The sequence below is a fragment of the Tachypleus tridentatus genome, chromosome 9, assembly GCF_004210375.1.
Source record: "Tachypleus tridentatus isolate NWPU-2018 chromosome 9, ASM421037v1, whole genome shotgun sequence".
Taxonomy (NCBI): Eukaryota; Metazoa; Arthropoda; class Merostomata; order Xiphosura; family Limulidae; genus Tachypleus; species Tachypleus tridentatus.
In genome coordinates, this window is record NC_134833.1 from 145987187 (window position 1) to 146008768 (window position 21582).

The window sequence follows — 21582 nt, forward strand, 5'->3', positions numbered from 1 at the left end:
GTTTATCCTGTAGGGTGTCATGTTTAGATCACCTATGTCTATCCTGTAGGGTGTCATGTTTAGTTCAACCACGTTTATACTGTAGGGTGTTATGTTCAGTTCAACCACGTTTATCCTGTAGGGTGTCATGTTTAGATCACCCACGTTTATCCTGTATGGTGTCATGTTTAGATCACCTATGTTTATCCTGTAGGGTGTCATGTTTAGTTCAACCACGTTTATGCTGTAGGGTGTTATGTTTAGATCACCCACGTTTAACCTGTAGGGTGTCATATTTAGATCACCCACGTTTATCCTGTAGGGTGTCATGTTTAGATCACCCATGTTTATCCTGTAGGGTGTCATGTTTAGTTCAACCACGTTTATACTGTAGGGTGTCATGTTTAGTTCAACCGCTTTTATTCTGTATGGTGTGTTATTTCAACCACGCTTATTCTGTAGGGTGTCGTTTATTTCAACCAGGTTTGTTCTGTACTGTGTCATGTTCAGGTCAGCCACTTTTTGCGCAATAAAACGAGTTTATGTACTTTTGTTATTCTAGAAGGTTTATTACCTTCGTATTTTACATTAACAGATAAACCGTTAAAGCTGACGCTTATAAAAGCAGCACTAAAAGAAACTGTTACTTTTGTTCAACAAATGTTGCTTTGAAATGTACAGACGGCCCTTCAGTGTTCAACAAATGTTACTTTGAAATGTACAGACGGTCCTTCAGCGTTGTAAGTAACTGTCTTACACCTTTACTGTGACTTACGTGTTGGTGAGCATTACATTCTAACACGTGTCTTTGTTTGCATAGAAGACAGAAACGAATTTACGCATTAAAAGTACGTATGTATGTTTGAATAAGACTTTGTCTTCTGTTGTAATATCATATTATATCAATCAGGACCGTTTTCTCGATATAACTCATGAAGGAAATAAAAACGTTAAGTGTTCGCGTGATGTTTGACTTTATATTGTATGGTAGTTTATTTAATTACGTATTATGCGGGAAGAACTTTTTCACGAATGCTTATTTCCCGCCATTTTTTATGAAGGAACGAAATTTAAGCGCGAAAATGGTACAAAAAAAAAAGTTGATTCGTATGAATATGTCGGTTACACGACAAAGTTCTCTGTCTCTCTACTTATTTTTCTATTTGTTTATGGAATTTCTACAATAATAAATCTTAGGGACTATCTAATATTTCATCTTGAGGACAAATTTTAATAAGGTAACAATCATCGTTGATGCATAAGAAAATTCCATATATACCATTCATCACCATGGTTCTACTAGCTAAGCACCATCACTATTAACCATGTTTTAAAGTCAGTTACGGTGTTTATGTTTGATCTATGAACGTATTAGGTTGTCCAGAAATAAATGTTGGAATTCTCACGATGACATTTAGAAGCTAAATATTGAGTGACTTAGCGTTGCTTGGTTGGTTTAATTCAACGTTTGTCGCCTACAGGGTGCCTTAATTGTTTGCTGTTTCATCTCTACTCAGAGTAAATTTAATAACTCTTTATAAGGCAGCATGGACAAGAAGGACTTTCGTCTGTGTTTCCTGTACGACTTCAAACTTAGACGGAAAGCAACCGACACTACAAGGAACATCAACCAGGTATTCAACCATGGATCTGTTACTGAATGCACAATTCAACGTTGATTCCAAACGTTTCGACTTGGAGATGGTAGTCTTGACGTTCACGAAAGTCTTGGAAGGAAGTTACCCTTAGATGAAAACACATTAAGGGAAGCAGTTAAGACAGATCCTCGCACAACAGTATGTGAGCTTACAGAAAAGCTAGCTACAAGCAAATAAAGCATAGCCAACCATCTGAGTGTGATTGGAAAGACGAAAAAGTCGGATAAGTGGGTTCCACATGAGCTGACTGAAAATCAACAAAGTCGGCGTTATGAGACCTGTCAAGGATGACGCTCCAAAAACTGAACGAATTGGGAATCGAGGTTTTGTCTCATCCACCTTATTTCGCAGACCGTTCCCCTACAGATTTTCATTTTTTTCAAGCACTTTGACAACTTCTTGAACATTAAACACTTTGAAAACGAGGCAGCTACAGAAGAAGCTTTCAAGAAATTCATTGACGATAGAAACTCTGATTTGTGCAGCAGGGGCATAAACAGCATCGTTACACGTTGGAAAAACTCTGTTGAAGCAGATAGTGCTTACTTTGATTAAAGCATATTGTACTACACTGGTTTATACTTTTCCAAACTTCGCAGTTCAAAAATGACATTTATTTCTGCACAACCTAATATTTATAGATTTTCTAAACTTTCGTAGTTCTGTCTAATGTCCCGCTGTGTTGGCTGTAAGTCTAAGACCTAGCAACGCTGTGGATGGAACACATACCGTTTAACCAAAATATATTTTTTTGTTACAGTCAGACCTAAATTGATATATATATCCTTTTTCTCCAAAATTTATTAATTTTGTTAAATTGTTTAAAATTGTTTGCGGAAAACGTTGTCAATTTGTCTAATTATGTATGGTAATTATTATTGTACTGTTTATTTCACTATAAGACATTGATTAATACTGTAAATTGTTTGATAGAGAGTGAATTTATTATCTTTGTTTTATATGTTGAAGATATATCAACATTGTAACATATGTCATTAGGATTAATTTTTTACAGATTAAGTTAAGTTTCAAATTAATAGAACCAGAACTAATTTTAAATGCTTTTCATAGTAGAAACTTATTAACGTTTGATCCTGTAAAACAGATTAAAAATAGTAGAAACATTTTAACCTTACGTCCTGTAAAACAGATTAAAAATAGTAGAAACATATCAAATTTAGATCCCGTAAAACAGATTAAAAATAGTAGAAACATATCAAACTTAGATCCTGTAAAACAGATTAAAATGGTAGGAACATTTCAACTTCGCCTCCTGGAAAACAAATTAAAATGGTAGAAACATTTCAACTTTAGATCTTGTAAAACAGATTAAAGCATTTCAACTTTGGATCCTGCAAAACAGTTTAAAATGGTAGAAACATGCAAACTTTAGATCCTGTAAAAGTGATTAGAATAATGGAAACATTTGAACTTCAGATTTTGGAGTTAAGAGAGATAGAAGCATATAATCTGTAAATAATTTCAATGGTTGAAATATATATAGATAATTATGACGATTTGAAATTATGAAGAGATTAAGTGTCAATTCTAATAACTAGTCTTAATACGTTAATTACATAAACGTACGTTACAATATGAGTTTGTGATTTTTTTTAGTTGAAAATTTATTCCTTGTGTCACTGGCCCTTCTTCTGCCATCACATCCGCCACAGGAAATTGTTGTTGTTTTTTATGAATCAGGTTCATGCTGTATGATGGGACTCCTCGACTCATCAGGATGTCTCGCTGTCTCTTCGCTCCGAGTTAATGTACTTGATCAGTTTTAATGGAAGTTTGTTCTTAATATGTTCCTATCAACAGTTGAAACTACAACTGGCGGGAATGTAATTAGTGAAAGCAGCTGAGAAAAGACGCGGACACAGCTCATTACTATCACAAATCAAGTGAATGATAAACAGTTTTAATTAGGAGGAGAAACGGGTAATTTGAAGTGACTGTCTCGAAACGTTACAGTCCACGTGGTTCAGGAAGCTTTCTTCAGCTGTCACTGTACGAAGCGCACGTGTATACTTCCTGTCTAGCACTTAGCACGATATATTGAGAAAGCTATGACGTTTTGATTAAAGACGTGTGATCATGTTGACATGAAAGTTGTCAACAAAGTGTTCGTACTTTGAATATTTATATTGCGTAAGAGACATGAAGAGCTAAACCTACTGTCGACATATCACTACATTTAGGTCATGTAATAAGATATACACGTAGCAAGAGTGATTGTCAAATTCCAACTCCACATGACATGTGAGGTACACACACATCTAAAGTGACTGTCAAATTACAGTTTTGTTTTTTGTCGACAGTGACTGTGACATAAAATTTTATCTAGACATACTAATACTGTCTCCATACACTTTTATCTAAACATACTAGTACTGACTACTGACTGTCTACATACAACTTTGTGTGTTGTGTTGACACACCAGTACTGAGAACTGACTGTTTACATACAACCTATGTGCTGTTTAGACACACCAGTACTGACTACTGGCTCTCCACGTACAACTTTATGTGTTTTGTGGACACACCAGTACTGACTATGGACTGCTATATACAACTTTATGTTGTTTATAGACACATCAGTACTGCCTACATACAACTTTAACTGTTGTGTACACAGACCACTACTGGCAACTGCCTCTCAGCTTTATATGTTAGAAATTAAAAATAAAACTTACATAACTGTAATATAACAATGATATGTATCAACTTATGATAGATGAGTTATTAATACACTATTTCGTTAGAGCAGCTGATCTTGATACAACTGTTACAAGTCACAAATGGTTGATTATTAATGTTTGCTGTTACGGTAGTTACTGTTAGTCCTTACATTGTGCTGGTTGTCCTCATATTATCTGTTAACGAGAACTTCGAAAGTAGTGTTGAATTTATGAAGGATAAAGCGCTTTCCATATGTTTTCCTTGTAATTTGTTTCGGGTACTCGCGAAAACCTACACCATCTGAACTGATAGACCAGAGAGAAATCAAAATCACTCACCCCCAACTCTTGGGTTATATAAATGGAAATCTGAAATCCAGAGTTACAGGGACCTTTGGATTCTCGGATTCACAGTCCGGTTACACCCAGTCCATTAGTACACTGAGTACTGTTTTCAAATCATCATTTATTTTCAGAAAAAAATATATAAAAGAAAAGTTTGTCATTAGTATCATACCTGGAATTTTGAGGGGTGCTAAGTAAGACGTAATAAAATTAGGGTAAATTCTGTGTTACAGTTAAAACAGTCATCGTTTATCATATTATAGTTACATAGGACACACGTCTTTAGTACAGTCTTCACGTTACGTAGTATTAATACTTGTGTACGAGATGTTTAGATATCGTATTACACAAGGACCAGACCAGACAGAAATGTTCTGTGTGTTGTCTATTACCTTACATGGATAGTTGCAGGTGTGAACCGCTGACGTCACTTCCTCTTGTCACTTTCGTGTGGGTTTTCCCTCGAATAGATCCTCCCCTCCCCTTGTTCAACTAATCTTGTAACGTGTCTTTGTTCTTCCTTTATTTCCCACTTCTGGATCAACTCAAATAACATTATATGAAGCTATTACGGTTACAGTAACCGTGAGCTGGTGATAAAGAAAACCGAACCCCTTACTCCACTATGTACTTATGTTGTTACAATATTTACCTTACTCCAATATATAATCACATTGTCACAATATTAGCCTTGTTCCATTACATAATTACATTTTTACAACATTAACCTTGTTCCACTACATATATATTGTTACAATATTAACGTTGTTCCATTACATAATTACATTGTTACAATATTAGCCTTATTCCACCAAATAGTTACGTTGATACAATATTAACGTTGTTCCATTACATAATTACATTTTAACAATATTAGCCTTATCCCACTACATAGTTGCATTGTTACAATATTAATGTTGTTCCATTACATTGTTACAATATTAGCCTTGTTTCACTACATAGTTACATTGCTACAATATTAGCGTTGTATCACTACACATACAATGTTACAATATTAACGTTGTTCCATTACATAATTACGTCGTTAGAATATTAATCTTGTTCCATGACATTGTTATAATATTAGCCTTGTTCCACTACATAGTTACATTGTTACAATATTAGCGTTGTACCACTACGTAATTACATTGTTACAATATTAATCTTGTTTCATAACATAATTACATTGTTACAATATTAATCTTGTTTCATTACATAATTACATTGCTACAGTATTAATCTTGTTTCATTACATAATTACATTGTTACAATATTAATCTTGTTTCATTACATAATTACATCGTTACAATATTAATCTTGTTTCATTACATAATTACATTGTTACAATATTAATCTTGTTTCATTACATAATTGCATTGTTACAATATTATTCTTGTTCCATTAAATAATTGCAATGTTATAATATCAGCCTTACTCCACTACATAGTTACATTCTAACAATATTAGCCTTTTTGCACTACGTAGTTACATTGTTACAATATTAACCTTGTTCCGCTGCATAATTACATTGTTACAATATTAGCGTTGTACCACTACGTAATTACATTGTTACAATATTAATCTTGTTTCATAACATAATTACATTGTTACAATATTAATCTTGTTTCATTACATAATTACATTGTTACAATATTAATCTTGTTTCATTACATAATTGCATTGTTACAATATTATTCTTGTTCCATTAAATAATTGCAATGTTATAATATCAGCCTTACTCCACTACATAGTTACATTCTAACAATATTAGCCTTTTTCCACTACGTAGTTACATTGTTACAATATTAATCTTGTTCCATGACATAATTACATTGTTACAATATTAATCTTGTTCTATGACATAATTAGATTGTTACAATATTAATCTTGTTCCATTACATAATTGCGTTGTTATAATATTAGCCTTTTTGCACTACGTAGTTACATTGTTACAATATTAGCCTTGTTCCATTACATAGGTACATTGACTTATTCGACCTGTCAAACTGTTTGATTACTAGTAGTATGACAACGTTAAGTTGAAACAGATTATATTTATAATTTAAACAAGGTTCATGTAGAAATAATTCAGTTCTTTGGTCATGAGTTGAACTTCTGGTGAGACACTGATAGATACACTAAATCAGAGATTGAACAATAACATTGTTTTGTCCACGAATCGTTTCTTAACTCAGCTGAGCCCAAATCCATTGTCTTATAAATAATTCATAATTCGAGAAATAGGACAGCGGAGGATCAACATTGACAGTAGACAGTGTTTTTGATCATTATTTATAGCTATGCATCATATATATATACCTGCGTGTCTACAGAGTTACTCTAAGTTTTGATCTCGGTCCTCGAGTGATCAGATTTCTCCAACACAGTGAAGCTGCTCTTTGGGCGAGTGGAAGTCCAAGTCACTAGATGTAGTATATCTGTGTGGAATCTAGATTCCATTAAATAACTGTGAGACTAGTGAAAGGGACTGTGGGATATTTATTTCTATCCAAGTACGCCACTTCTTTTCTCTCGGTACATTTTGATGGACAGCTAACAGAAATGTATTTCTACGGTATGAAATGAGCTTTGAAAATTTCTTTGAATCATTTTATGCTTGTTCTTACTGAATAAAAAAAAATCACAATATGAATCACATCTTTTTACACTGTGTCTGTAAATATAGTTCTACTAGATACTTTGAGCAGGGGGTTGACAAACGGATAGATAGAGGGAAGGTGAGTGTAAGAGAGACAAACAGGTACTTTAAGAGAAACCGTTTTCTCCTCTGAGTTTCCATTGTAACAAATAGCTATTAGAGAAAAGAAAGAACAGTTTTAAGAAATGCTTACTGTTTACACGTTTTAGTTCTAAAAAGTCAAGGGAAAACGAACAACAATTATAATGAAATAATATTACTTCTCTGAGTTACAATAAATAATATTGCTTATGTTAGTTACAATAAATAACATTGCTTCTGTTAGTTACAATAAATAATATCACTTCTGTTACTTACAATAAATAATATGACTTCTGTTAGTTACAATAAATAATATCACTTCTGTTAGTTACAATAAATAATATTACTTCCGTTAGTTACAATAAATAATATTACTTCCGTTACTTACAATAAATAATATTACTTCTGTTACTTACAATAAATAATATTGCTTCTCTTAGTTACAATAAATAATATTGCTTCTGTTAGTTACAATAAATAATATTACTTCTGTTAGTTACAATAAATAACATTACTTCTGTTACTTACAATAAATAATATTGCTTCTGTTACTTACAATAAATAATATTGCTTCTGTCACTTACAATAAATAATATTGCTTCCGTTACTTACAATAAATAATATTGCTTCTGTTAGTTACAATACATAATATTACTTCTGTTAGTTACAATAAATAATGTTACTTACAATAAATAATATTACTTCTGTTACTTACAATAAATAATATTGCTTCTGTTAGTTACAATAAATAATATTGCTTCTGTTAGTTACAATAAATAATATTACTTCTGTTACTTACAATAAATAATATTGCTTCTGTTAGTTGCAATAAATAATATTGCTTCTGTTACTTACAATAAATAATATTGCTTCTGTTAGTTACAATAAATAATATTGCTTCCGTTACTTACAATAAATAATATTGCTTCTGTTAGTTACAATAAATAATATCACTTTTGTTAGTTACAATAAATAATATTACTTCCGTTAGTTACAATAAATAATATTACTTCCGTTACTTATAATAAATAATATTACTTCCGTTACTTATAATAAATAATATTACTTCTGTTACTTACAATAAATAATATTGCTTCTCTTAGTTACAATAAATAATATTACTTCTGTTAGTTACAATAAATAATATTACTTCTGTTAGTTACAATAAATAACATTACTTCTGTTACTTACAATAAATAATATTGCTTCTGTTACTTACAATAAATAATATTGCTTCTGTCACTTACAATAAATAATATTGCTTCTCTTAGTTACAATAAATAATATTGCTTCTGTTAGTTACAATAAATAATATTGCTTCTGTTAGTTACAATAAATAATATTACTTCTGTTAGTTACAATAAATAATATTACTTCTGTTAGTTACAATAAATAATATTACTTATGTTAGTTACAATAAATAACATTGCTTCTGTTACTTACAATAAATAATATTGCAATAAATAAATATTGTTAGTTACAATAAATAATATTACTTTACAATAAATAATATTGCTTCCGTTACTTACAATAAATAATATTACTTCTGTTACTTACAATAAATAATGTGACTTCCGTTACTACAATAAATAATATTGCTTTCGTTACTTACAATAAATAATATTGCTTCTGTTAGTTACAATAAATAATATTACTTCCGTTAGTTACAATAAATAATATTACTTCCGTTACTTACAATAAATAATATTACTCTGTTACACATAAATAATGCTTCTCTTAGTTACAATAAATATTATTGTTAGTTACAATAAATAATATTACTTCTGTTAGTTACAATAAATAACATTACTTCTGTTACTTACAATAAATAATATTGCTTCTGTTACTTACAATAAATAATATTGCTTCTGTTAGTTACAATACATAATATTACTTCTGTTAGTTACAATAAATAATATTATTTCCGTTAGTTACAATAAATAATATTACTTCCGTTACTTACAATAAATAATATTACTTCTGTTACGTACAATAAATAATATTGCTTCTGTTAGTTACAATAAATAATATTACTTCTGTTACTTACAATAAATAATATTACTTCTGTTAGTTACAATAAATAATATCAGAAACAAAAGCTGTTTTAATCAAATAAATATATTTTTAAAACAATCCCAGGATATACATGGCCCAAATATTCTTCTCACAATTTGGTATTCAAGGTCGTTTAATATTGTGCATAGTGTAGTTTAAGGCCCTTTAATATTATAAATCCAGGGAGTTAAGGCCCTTTAATGTTGTATACAGTGGGGCTTAAGGTCATTTAATGTTGTACACGTTCGAGCTTGAGGCACTTTAATAATGTACGCTGATTTTTGTAGTCAAACTGTTGTTGAAACGTTCACTAGTGAAATATAGTTACATTAAACATTCACGTCTTACAACGTTCTCTACCGTTACATAAAACATCAGTTACGCCTTACAACGTTCTGTATTCTGTACCGTTACATAAAACATCATTCACATCTTAACAGCCCAGCATGGCCAGGTGGTTGAGGAACTCAAATCGTAATCTGAGGGTCGAGGGTTCGATTCCCCGTAACACTAAACATGTTTGCCCTTTAAGCCTTGGGGGAGTTATAATGTGGTGGCAAATTCCCCTATTCGTTGGTAAAAGAGTAGCTCAAGAGTTGTTGGTGGGTGGTGATGACTAGCTACTTTCCCTCTAATCTTACACTGCTAAATTAGGGATGGCAAGCGCAGATAGCCCTCGTGTAGCTTTGCGCGAAATTCAAAACAAAACAAGCCACATCTTAGCAACGTTCTGTTCTTTAACGTGGAGTTGTAAATGTGGGTCTGCGCTGTGTTCACCCTAAACCAGAACCTTAAATTTTAATATTAGTTTAGTCATCAATCTATTAGTTTATTTTATTTATTTTTATATGGAAAAAAGGAAGAAGATAAGATATACTTGGGGCTCTAGACTCTTAAGACCAATTCGGGAACTTTTAGCCAATGTGAGAAGTGATGACTGCCATACTGTGTTCATATTTAACTGTTCATGCAGGCTGATTCATCTTCTGTAATGACATCTATATTGTTTTGAATACTTGTGAACTCACGTATTTCATTCGGAAATAAATAATTTAGCTTTCATTATAACTATGTTACGTTCACTATATATTTTACATTAATTCACAATAGGTGAACTTGTTTATAGAATCAACCGACAGGGGTTTATAGCCAAGGTAAACTTTTCAAGACGATCTGCTATGTTAATTTAAAGTTGAGCACAAAGCTACACAATGAGCTGTCTATTTTCCGTCCAATGGCCATCGAAATATTGTATTGGTGAGAACTACACAATAGGTATAATTGATGGAACAAATCTTTTAACATTTTAAGATACTACTTCAGTAGAGATTCATTAATTCAAAACATCAATGCAGATAATACCAAAACCATAATGGGCTACTACATCCACCACAAGGACTCTAACGCCGGAGTTTAGCGTTGTAAATCTCAGAACTTACTGCTGTCTTATCAGGCGTCCCAAAATTATGTATTTAATTAAAAATTGCGTCATCATGTGGAATTTGTAAATTTAAAACAGATATATAAAAAGACATCCTTTTCAGGAAGAACATTATCATAGTAATCTACTATTCTTTTATCTACGTCATTTTGGGAAAGTTTAATGTTTCTATCTCTGATGTTCTTTCTATACAATATTTTAATTTCAGATATTGTTAGTGATAATATATCAGTCTTGACTGTTGTCCAAAAAAGAATATTTTAGTTTTAGGTGCTGTAGGAGAACAATATTAACATTTGGATGATGTTCCAAAACAATATTGTTTCATTGCTGATGTTGTGAACAAAAACAATACATTTCTCTTAATGTTATAGTGTAAGAAAAATACTCCTATCACGATTGTTGAGTGACAACAATATTGCTGTATCGATTGTTGAGTAACAACAATATTGCTGTATCGATCATTGAGTGACAACAATACTGCTGTATTGGTCGTTCAGTGACAACAATGTTGCTGTATCGGTTATTGAGTGACAATAGTATTGCTGTATCGGTTATTGAGTGACAACAATATCGCTGTATTAGAACAATATTAGTATTTGTAATTTATGGAAGGACAATACAGTTGTCTGTAATTTGTATAACAATGTTTTGGTATGTGTAGTTGCTTGAGAAAAATACTTCTTTTGATTGTTGTGTAACGAAACATTTGTGATTCGAATGACGACAATATTAGTTCTCGGATATTGTAAAAGATAAACAGTATGTTTGTCATAGTTGCGTGTATGTACATAGAACAGCCACCTTTTTTGTTACGTATAGTATTTTCAGTAAGATATTTATCATATTTGTCTGTAACTCTGTCACCTTCATGGTACTCAGATAAAGACAGACACCAGGAAAAGACAAATAGGTCTAGATGGGTAACATGTATATTCACACATATATATAGACAGAGACGGCCAGACAGCTAGATGAGTAATAAGATAAACATAGCTAGAGAAGACAGACAAATGGACATGAATTTAGGAGCAGGAAGAGACATACTATTTTGCTTGTTTGTTTGTTTTTTCAATTCCGCGTAAAGCTACTCGAGGGCTATCTGCTCTAGCCGTCCCTAATTTAGCAGTGTAAGACTAGAGGGAAGGCAGCTAGTCATCACCGCCCATCGCCAACTCTTGGGCTACTTTTTTACCAACTAATAGGGGATTGACCGCACATTATAACGCCCTCACGACTGAAAGGGCGAGCATTTTTGGTGTGACGGGGAATACGAGTCGAACGCCTTTACCCACCTGGCTATGCCGGGTCGTACTGTCTTGCTGTATAGAAGCCCACTTGCTTTACTTTCTGCCAGAACAGAACAGTATTATTTGAATGATGCATAGGTAATATGACGACATCTCTTCTTCTAAATACGTTCTAATGCTTGTCGGGTGTGCGAGGTTACAAAACATACCTATTCTTTGTTAGAGTGATAAATGTCTTGTAGTCTGTTGAGATTCTCTAGAGCTCAGACTGTGTGTTCTGAAGAGGTAAGAGAGGACCAGTCTATATGGCATTAGCTTGGCCAGATAACAGTCTACATTGCATTGGCTAGGCCAGACAAGAGTCTATACTCCATTAGCTATGCCAGACAACAGTCTACATTCCATTAGCTAGGCCAGACAACACCTTTAGCATCAGTGAGGGAATCTTTTCCGAATGGTAGAATTGACTGAAAGCAATTCGTGAAGCTATAAAAGTCCTTTAGGGTGCTGTTACTTGACGCAAGCCTAAGTCTACGTGTGCACGGTTTCATCCAAATTAAAACAGAAAATGAAAAAACGCTGTCTACTCAAGTTATGATGGAAAATGTTCTACTTACGCTTTAAGCTTTAAATTTGAAGATAATAATACGAAGAAAATGACTCAAAACAACAGAAAACTAGCTTCAAAGAATTATATATATAGTGTCATATATAACTTACACGTTCTTGTCTGAGCCTAGTTTGTTGTGTGCCATATAGAAACTACACGTCATTTTCTGAACTTAGTTTGTTGTATGTTATATAGAATTTACATGTTTTTGTCTGAGCCTTGTTTGTTGTGTATCATATAGAATTTACATGCTTTTCTCTGAATTTAGTTTATTGTGTATCATATAGAATTTATGTGCTTTTCTCTGAATTTATTTTGTTGTGTGTCATATAGAATCTACACGTTCTTTTCTTAACCTAGTTTGTTGTATGTATGTCATATAGAACTTACATGTTATTGCCTAAACCTAGTTTGTTGTGCGTCATTTTCACGTTCTTGTGTGAACTATGTTTGTTCTGAGTCATGTAGGATTTACACGTTCTTGTCTGAACGTAGTTTGTTGTGTGTCATATAGTATTTGAATATGTTTATCTGGATTTAGTTCTTTGATAGCTGGCAGTCTTTCAGATTTGAGGCTATCCTGCATGTATTATATTAATGATGTTAGAAAAACATGTGGGTTCAAAAAGTCTTGATGGAAACGAATAAAAACCCTATTACACATGCAGGGTGGAAATTGCTAAGTCATTTTAACTTAATAGTAAACAGTAATCGTACTCAGTATTCTTAGGTAAAAAAGATAAATATTTTATATTCTGGTTTCCCAGGATAGAAGTACTTGTGTGAATGAGTTTTGAAGATAGAATGGAGAAGTTCAAACCTTTGGCCAGTACACTTTTCTGATGACCACTTAAATTGATGTCTTTGTAGTTATAGATGACTTGGTCAGTAATGGTCTTGTTGTGAGTTATGTTGTTAGAAACTTAGATGACCTGGTCAGTAGTGATCCTGTTGTGAGTTATGTTGTTAGAAACATAGATAACCTGGTCAGTAGTGATCCTGTTGTGAGTTATGTTGTTAGAAACTTAGTTAACCTGGTCAGTAGTGATCCTGTCGTGAGTTATGTTGTTAGAAACATAGATAACCTGGTCAGTAGTGATCCTGTCGTGAGTTATGTTGTTAGAAACTTAGATAACTTGGTCAGTAGTGATTCTGTTGTGAGTTATGTTGTTAGAAACATAGATAACCTGGTCAGCAGTGATCCTGTTGTGAGTTATGTTGTTATAAACTTAGATAACCTGGTCAGTAGTGATCCTGTTGTGAGTTATGTTGTTAGAAACTGTTGTGAGTTATGTTGTTAGAAACTTAGATAACCTGGTCAGTAGTGATCCTGTTGTGAGTTATGTTGTTAGAAACTTAGATAACCTGGTCAGTAGTGATCCTGTTGTGAGTTATGTTGTTAGAAACTTAGATAACCTGGTCAGTAGTGATCCTGTTTTGAGTTATGTTGTTAGAAACTTGTTTTAACATTCTGTATGTGTTGATGTTGACAAGATTCAGAAGATAGTTTCAGTCCAATTAGGATGTGAAGGTGAAGCTAAAGTTGGCTCAGATAAGAGGCGATGTTTGTGTTTCCACCTAAGTTCTTCATCCAGTAAACAGGTTATAATACTGAGTTTTAAAGGAAAGTTGAGAATTAATGACTGGATTTTGTATTATGTTAAACACTAGATGTAAAAAGTTATGTTTTGTTTTGTAGTCTTATTTTTACATAGTCCTGTAAGTTGTTAGACAGTCATATTCGTAACGTCGTAGAAATATGCTAGTAATCTACTTTTTTTTTGAAAACATAATTTATTGATAAAGCATAACACGAACATAATAACTGAAAGCTTTAATTAAACGTCATGGATTATTTAAAATTACGTCATAAGTAATTTAGAGGTACAAAATAAACAATAATATTTGTAATTACAACAGAAATATATACGTAAGAAATGATCTATTTTAATATATAAATATAAGACAAGATGACGATATTGGTACAGATGAAATAAAGTAACTTTATAGCTAGTGGAGATTGTGTATTATTTAGGGCTGGAAGAATAGTATTTATGTATCATGTTTCTTTTATTGGGAGCTCAGTATCATGTTTGACTGTTGAGAGAATTTTATTAAAGTCGGAGAAAGAGATCAGGTGTCCTATCTTTGTATTGTTTTGATAAATAGCGAAGTTGGGAGAATTTGTAACCTTTCTTCCAGTTTTTCTGCTACAAACATTATTTACCGACTTTCCATTATTGACATCCTCTCTACTTAAACACTTTTAGAGACTGTAAGGCATCCTATATTGGTGAAATCAAACACCACCCCAAAGTACGTGTGTGTAAACACATGGGTATACATATCACCTGTGATTATATTAGTAGTCTATACTTTGACATCAGCTGAAAATACTTGCTAAACTCTCAAGTGGATAAAAGATTTTGATTTAAATATCTGATTCTTTAATTTTATTTCGTTTCATCAGTTTCCAAACAGACAATGTTTTCCACACGTTTTTATAATCCAAATAAGGCTTAGCAAATAGCATTTTCCACACGCTTTCCAGTTTAAGTTGTATTTCTCAGAAAATTAAGATTTTGCTATTTCTATAAAAGTTTAAAAACATACTGTAACTTCTGCTAGTTCCGGTGACCTTTTGCAGTCAGGGTGACATCCTACTTGTCCTATTTGGCTGTTATGAATCATGGTGATCTCTTTTTGGTCATGGTAGCTTTTTTTACAAATAATTATGACTTATAGTGGTAGTTTCCCGAGTTACCCTCTGGCCTCTTTCAGACGATACAGTGAGGACTGTTGTCATGACCTCTTACAACTTGTGGGTACTTCTTTAGAGATTTTACAATAACAGTTAAAGTTGTTTGTGGGGTAAGTTCCGATGTATTTTATGTACAAATACAAATACTAGTACAAAAAACATTTAGACATAGAAAGTGTATCAATGTATAGCACACGGTGTCAATATGTACTACATCATACATAAAAAGATTTATCAGTGTGTAACATACAGGGGCGTAGATTTTTTACACCCGATGGGGAGGATGATTTTTGCAACCACTTATGTGGACTGTTCAATTTGCAAATTGGTAATCTCTGATTACGTGAACCTGAAAGCTGTAGACATGCTGTTATGATATGGTTTTCCACACTGTATCTGTGGAGTGTCAGATTTTTCATTACTGCACAAACTTATTTCACAACTATCTGGTGGTTCATGATGTGCAATAGTTGCACAAGCATTTTCAGACTCGTCCTCTGATGAACATGGTATTTCTTCTGTATACCAAGTTTCTATTCCTTTGCTTGAGGTTGTTGGATTATCTACATCTACATTGTCACTTGTAGTACTAGTAACTGACTTGTAGAACTGTCTAATATCGGAAAGTTTCAGACGCTTGCTTGTCATAATTGGAATCTGTTTCCCAGATGACTCAACAGGCTAAAATACAGTCTTTATTGAAAAACTCTAACGTACAACGAACGAAGATAGAACAGAATGGAAGTAGGACTGAACTGTTCAATGTATTTAAGTGGAACGCGCGAACCTCACAGTGACTACCGAGCCGACTGACCACCTGGACATCGCTGGGACAATAATGTGTGCTAGTTACAACACAAGTAATTGCAAGTTTCTAGAAAAAATTTTAATTAATCACAAATATATTATATTCCTGTTAAAGCTCATCAAAAGACAAACACGTTGTGATATAATGTCTATAAACACGTCTATTAAATAAAAACACTTAAACAAAAACCAGCAATACAATTCGAGTAGAGGCTTCAGGTTGAAGAAATCGCTCCTTTTATGTTCTAATTATGCAAGAAAATACAATATTTGTACTATCTATGATAAGAGAATATATTGTTCTTTTACCATAAAGCACTAGCACTTTATTAGAGGGCGGTGATAATCTAAAATTTCATGGATTAATGAGGGCCACAAACACAGGTATAATGAGCCCTGTTGTAAAATTGAGGCTCAGACTAAAGGGAGCGTAGGGGGGGGTGATGTAGGGCGCGTCTAGATCCGACCGGTCCGAACCTGTCGTTAACTGTACACTAAACATACTCTACGGTCAGCGATTTCCGCAGCTAAGGAGAGTAAGGCGTTCGACAATAAAACCGGCTAGACATGCTTAAGAACAAATGGCGTAGGAACACCGCACAATATACACATAAGATTGATGCAGCTCCAAGCTACAAATGGCCTGCCAGATCTAGATCACAGGAGTTTACACTTGGGAGTAATATTTTCGAATTTCATGCTCTGTTTAATCCGTTGTGATGAAAATTTTACTTAATCTTACACTACGTACAAGACGTAGGTAGATTCTGTGACAGTGCTTGGAAAGCCTTGCATGTATACTTAGGCCTACTGACTGATACTTACGAACTATCGCTTAGATCTAAAAGCTTAGAAGCACGCCTTTATTAAAGATGTACATTTCGGCTACTGAAAAAGCCTACATCTAGGCCTAATTATGTAATTCGATTGGTAAGAACACGAGAATCACAAGAACAAACACACAATTTGTAGGCCTGTGATGCAATAAAATAATTCAAGAGACTAAACTGTTGGGGGGATGATTATATGCGCCATACCCCGCACCTAAAATGAAGGGGGATGTATCCTCCCATCCCCCAGGATCTACGCCGCTGGTAACATGTCATACATGGTATTAGTATCTACCGTATCACACACTCAGACACTGTATCAGTGTGTATCACAATATATCACTAGCTTACACTGGTGTAGATACAATTTTATATATATCTATAAACCTTACACCAATGTGTAGTTCTGTAGATCATTAGTTTACACTGTATAATATATATATATATACCTTACACCAATATGTAGCACGTGATATCATGAGTTTGTCAGTTTATCATCTCGGATATTTAGAGAAATCAGCACCACATACTCTCTGTTGTTTCGATATAGGAACAAATAAAACTTTTTGTTCATGTATGTTCATGTATGCCAATAATGATTTTTACTGACTCTCCGTATTTCTGTGAAGAAGTTAAAACTTGTCGCTATGATACTACTGGAATCTTCGGTGAACTTTACATACTGGTTGTCATGGAAACGCGAAGTATAAACTTACTATCATTGTTAATGTTGGGAATTATTCGGTGAACTACACGTGCTTGTTGTTATGGAGACGGTAAATTTACTTGTACAAACACGTCGACCAAGGTTCGAACCCAGATCAATGATAATGTTTATTCCCTAGGTTTGCGAGTTACACATAGCAGGATACCAGTTTTCTGTCTTAAACAACGTCTTCGTAGTGCATGCTGGATTCAAAACCCAGGTCTCTTTCCATAAAGACAAGAACCCAGACCTGGAACGTAACCGGGTTCTCTTCCGACACTTTAAAACCGAACTGAAAAACAAATATCCCAATTCTTCCCGCCGCTGTTACTGAAGAACCAGGTAAGGTTTGATACATGTTTAATGTGTCACTCAGTAAAAGTTAGGTAAGGTTTTAAACATGCTTAAAGTGTCACTCAGTCAAAGATTAGTAAGGTTTAAAACATGCTTAATGTGTCAGTCAGTAAAAGATAGGTTTTAAACATGTTTAATGTGTCACTCAGTAAAAGATAGGTTTTAAACATGCTTAATGTGTCACTCAGTAAAAATTAGGTAAGGTTGTAAGCATGTTTAATGTGTCAGTCACTAAAACATAGATTTTAAACATGTTTAATGTGTCACTCAGTAAAAATTAGGTAAGGTTGTAAGCATGTTTAATGTGTTACTCAGTAAAATTCAGGTAACTGTTTTAAACTCGTTTAATACAGTAAGTCTGTGAAGATTTATGTAATCTATCTTGGTATAAATGTTTACCTCTACTACAACCAACTAATCTTATATCTGTATCATTCTTTCCTGTTTTTAAATATGAGCACACTTTAACTTTTCAACACTTTGTCACACTTGGTAAGTAGTGTGTCACTACTGTGACTGTTTGGTCACAGTGTGTAATTTGTGTTACTATTGTGACTGTTGGGTCACAGTATCTAAGTAGTGTGTCACAACTATGATTGTTTGGTCACAGTATGTAATTAGTGTGTTATTACCGTGGCTGTTTCGTCACGATATGTAAATAGTGTTACTACTGTGACTGGCCAGTGTATGTATGTAGTGTGTTACTACCGTGACTGTTTGGTCACGGTATGTAAGTAGTGTTACTACCGTGATTGCTGGTCATAATATGTGAGTAGTGTGTTACTACTGTGACTGTATGGCCACGGTATGTAAGTAGTATGTTACCACCATGGCTTTTTCGTCACAGTATGTAAGTAGTGTGTTATTATCGTGACCAAACAGTCACGGTATGTAAGTGGTGTGTTACTACTATGACTGTTTGGTCACGGTATGTAAGTGGTGTTATTACCATGATTGTTTCGTCACAGTATGTAAGTAGTGTGTTACTACCGTGTCTGTTCGGTCACAGTATGTACGTAGTGTTACTACTGTGACTGTTTGTTCACAGTGTGTAAGTAGTGTGTTATTACTGTGTCTGTTTGGTTATTTTGTGTAAGCAGTGTGTTATTACTGTGTCTGTTTGGTTATTTTGTGTAAGCAGTGTTCTCTTTTGTTTATCTTGTACAGTTAAGCTTATCTGCAGTACTAGTATTACACACACGAGTAATAGTTTCACAGGGGCAATTTTATTATTATTATTGTACGTGATGGGTAGGGGCAAGTCCAGTAGTAGGACTTCCAGGATAATGAATAAACATTATACAAGTTACAGGAGGGTGGAGAGAAAGGAGATCCGAGGATCCTGCTGGTTGAGGGGTTCAACCTTAACATACCATTTTGGCTTTGAGTTCCTGTAGACGGGCGGACTAAGGTTTCTCCCCATGATCACTCGGCTGGTCCACTTGGGCAAGTGTCAACCAAGAACCAGTGTTGGACCTTCTTAACAGGTGTTGTGGACATTGTGTCTGATGCTGGTGTTTGGGTATAGTGCTCACAAAACCCTGCAGTTACTGCAATGTCCTTGTTTGGTATTGTAGTCCGTCCCCTCGAAGGGCTCCGTGACGGGTGGAGACAGTGTGCACCGAAATGTTCTTATTTTATTATGGATACCCTCGTTAATGAAAGAAAAAAGTAGAAATGAAAAAAAAACAACAGGTTATCGGAAAACTACCACACATGGGCGATTCTGTTACAGGGTCACAATCACAGTCGTTTTCTGTACCTTGATTTCTCATTCTGCATTCATTGTTCGAGAAATCCTTAAGGTAAATGTCTCACTTTTTTGTTCAAGAGGGATTAGAGAGGCTCGCTGGCTGCACCAAGTCAGTGATGTAGCTGCACTCAGGAGACATCTTATTTGAAACATCTTCATCACAATACATCAAACTCCTTCTGAATTCGATAAGCATTGGAAATATACCCATTGAGGTTACTTCTCATGCTACCCTGAACTCCTGAAAGAGTTATTGCTGAGAGGGACTTCAAAAACATTTCCGAGTCAGAATCCTCTCTGCTTTGTCCATCAAAGGCGTTCCTAATCTTCACTCACAAAGATGGAATTATGATTTTGACGTTTACATTACCACATTTATTTGCACGTTCAGTGCACATTATCGGGCATACATTCCCAACCATCTCAGATGTTTCTAGCATCAGCAGTTCAGTCACTTGATGACATCATGTCGTGATTCTTTTACATGTGCTTGTGTGGTGGCAAAAACCACGATGTCTACCAGTATGAACTGAAATAGAACTGTGTTAACTGTAGGGGTTCACACTCCTCTTTTGGCCAGGTGATTAAGGCACTCGACTCGTAATCTGAGGGTCGCGGCTTCGAATCCCCGTCACACCAAGCATGCTCGCCCTTTCAGCCATGGGGGCGTTATAATGTTACGGTCAATTCCACTATTTGTTGGGAAAAGAGTAGCCCAAGACTTGGCGGTGGATGGTGATGACTAGTTACCCTCTAGTCTTACACTGCTAAATTAGGGAGGCTAGCGCAGATAGCCCTCGTGTAGCTTTACGCAAAATTCAAAAGAAACCAAACCCATCTTTCTCTATTTTTGGCTCTAAGAGGATCGAGGAAAAGGAAGTGCAACGCTTGAAGACTATAAATATAATAATATATCCTACCCAGTTGTAAGGAAGTTGTTGTCTTCAGTTCCCTATCGGACATATGCTAATACACTGTGTTCCACTGCTAAAATGAGAATGCAGGCAGATCTCTCTGTGCCTCCAGCAGAGTTGTTTTCAAAACATCTGAAAAATCTTTTACTCTCCATGATTAAAAGTGTTGACGAGTTAATACCTATCTCTGTACCACCACTCCTTCTGGAGGCTGCCCGATCCACGTTCTTTGGCTTCTGGTTCGGGTGATTCCTAAGATACATCTTCTTAACCCTGAGATGCAAAACGATTATTCGCTCATGCTTTAGTCGCTGGAATTTTCGTCCACAGAGAGATACCTGTCTACTCGATTCACGGGAGAATCCATGAAAGTCGAGAGATTTTCATTCAATAAATAAAAAAGTCGTTGTAGAAAACAGGAGGTCTCCTTGCCCTATTCTTCTCCACATAAATATAGATGTCCATTTTAATCCAGTGGAACTGTTGAGTTTTCGTTCGAATACAGATGACATTAAAGATTTGACTGATTCTTATCTTCCTGTGTGCTCCTTACAGGAAATATTTCTGAAACTTGCTGATACAGTCTTTGTACAGAAATGACAGGTTGTGTGATGTACAAGTGGCACTGCTGGTCGATCAGCATGTGTCCGCCCTGTCTTTGCCACTCGATTCACCCTTGGAGGCTGTAGCAATCTATG

The 21582-nt window shown here is 34.3% G+C and overlaps 1 protein-coding gene across 1 annotated transcript in view; it reads left to right on the forward strand.

Annotated features, from left to right (window-relative positions):
• Positions 1-21582, forward strand: part of LOC143226608 (beta-1,4-glucuronyltransferase 1-like) — a 57123-nt gene that overhangs the window by 23982 nt on the left and 11559 nt on the right. The window contains exon 4 of the mRNA XM_076457804.1: positions 18003-18205. Coding sequence (XP_076313919.1) covers positions 18003-18197 — 195 coding nt within the window. The 3' untranslated portion in view covers positions 18198-18205. The remainder of the gene's footprint in view (positions 1-18002; positions 18206-21582) is intronic.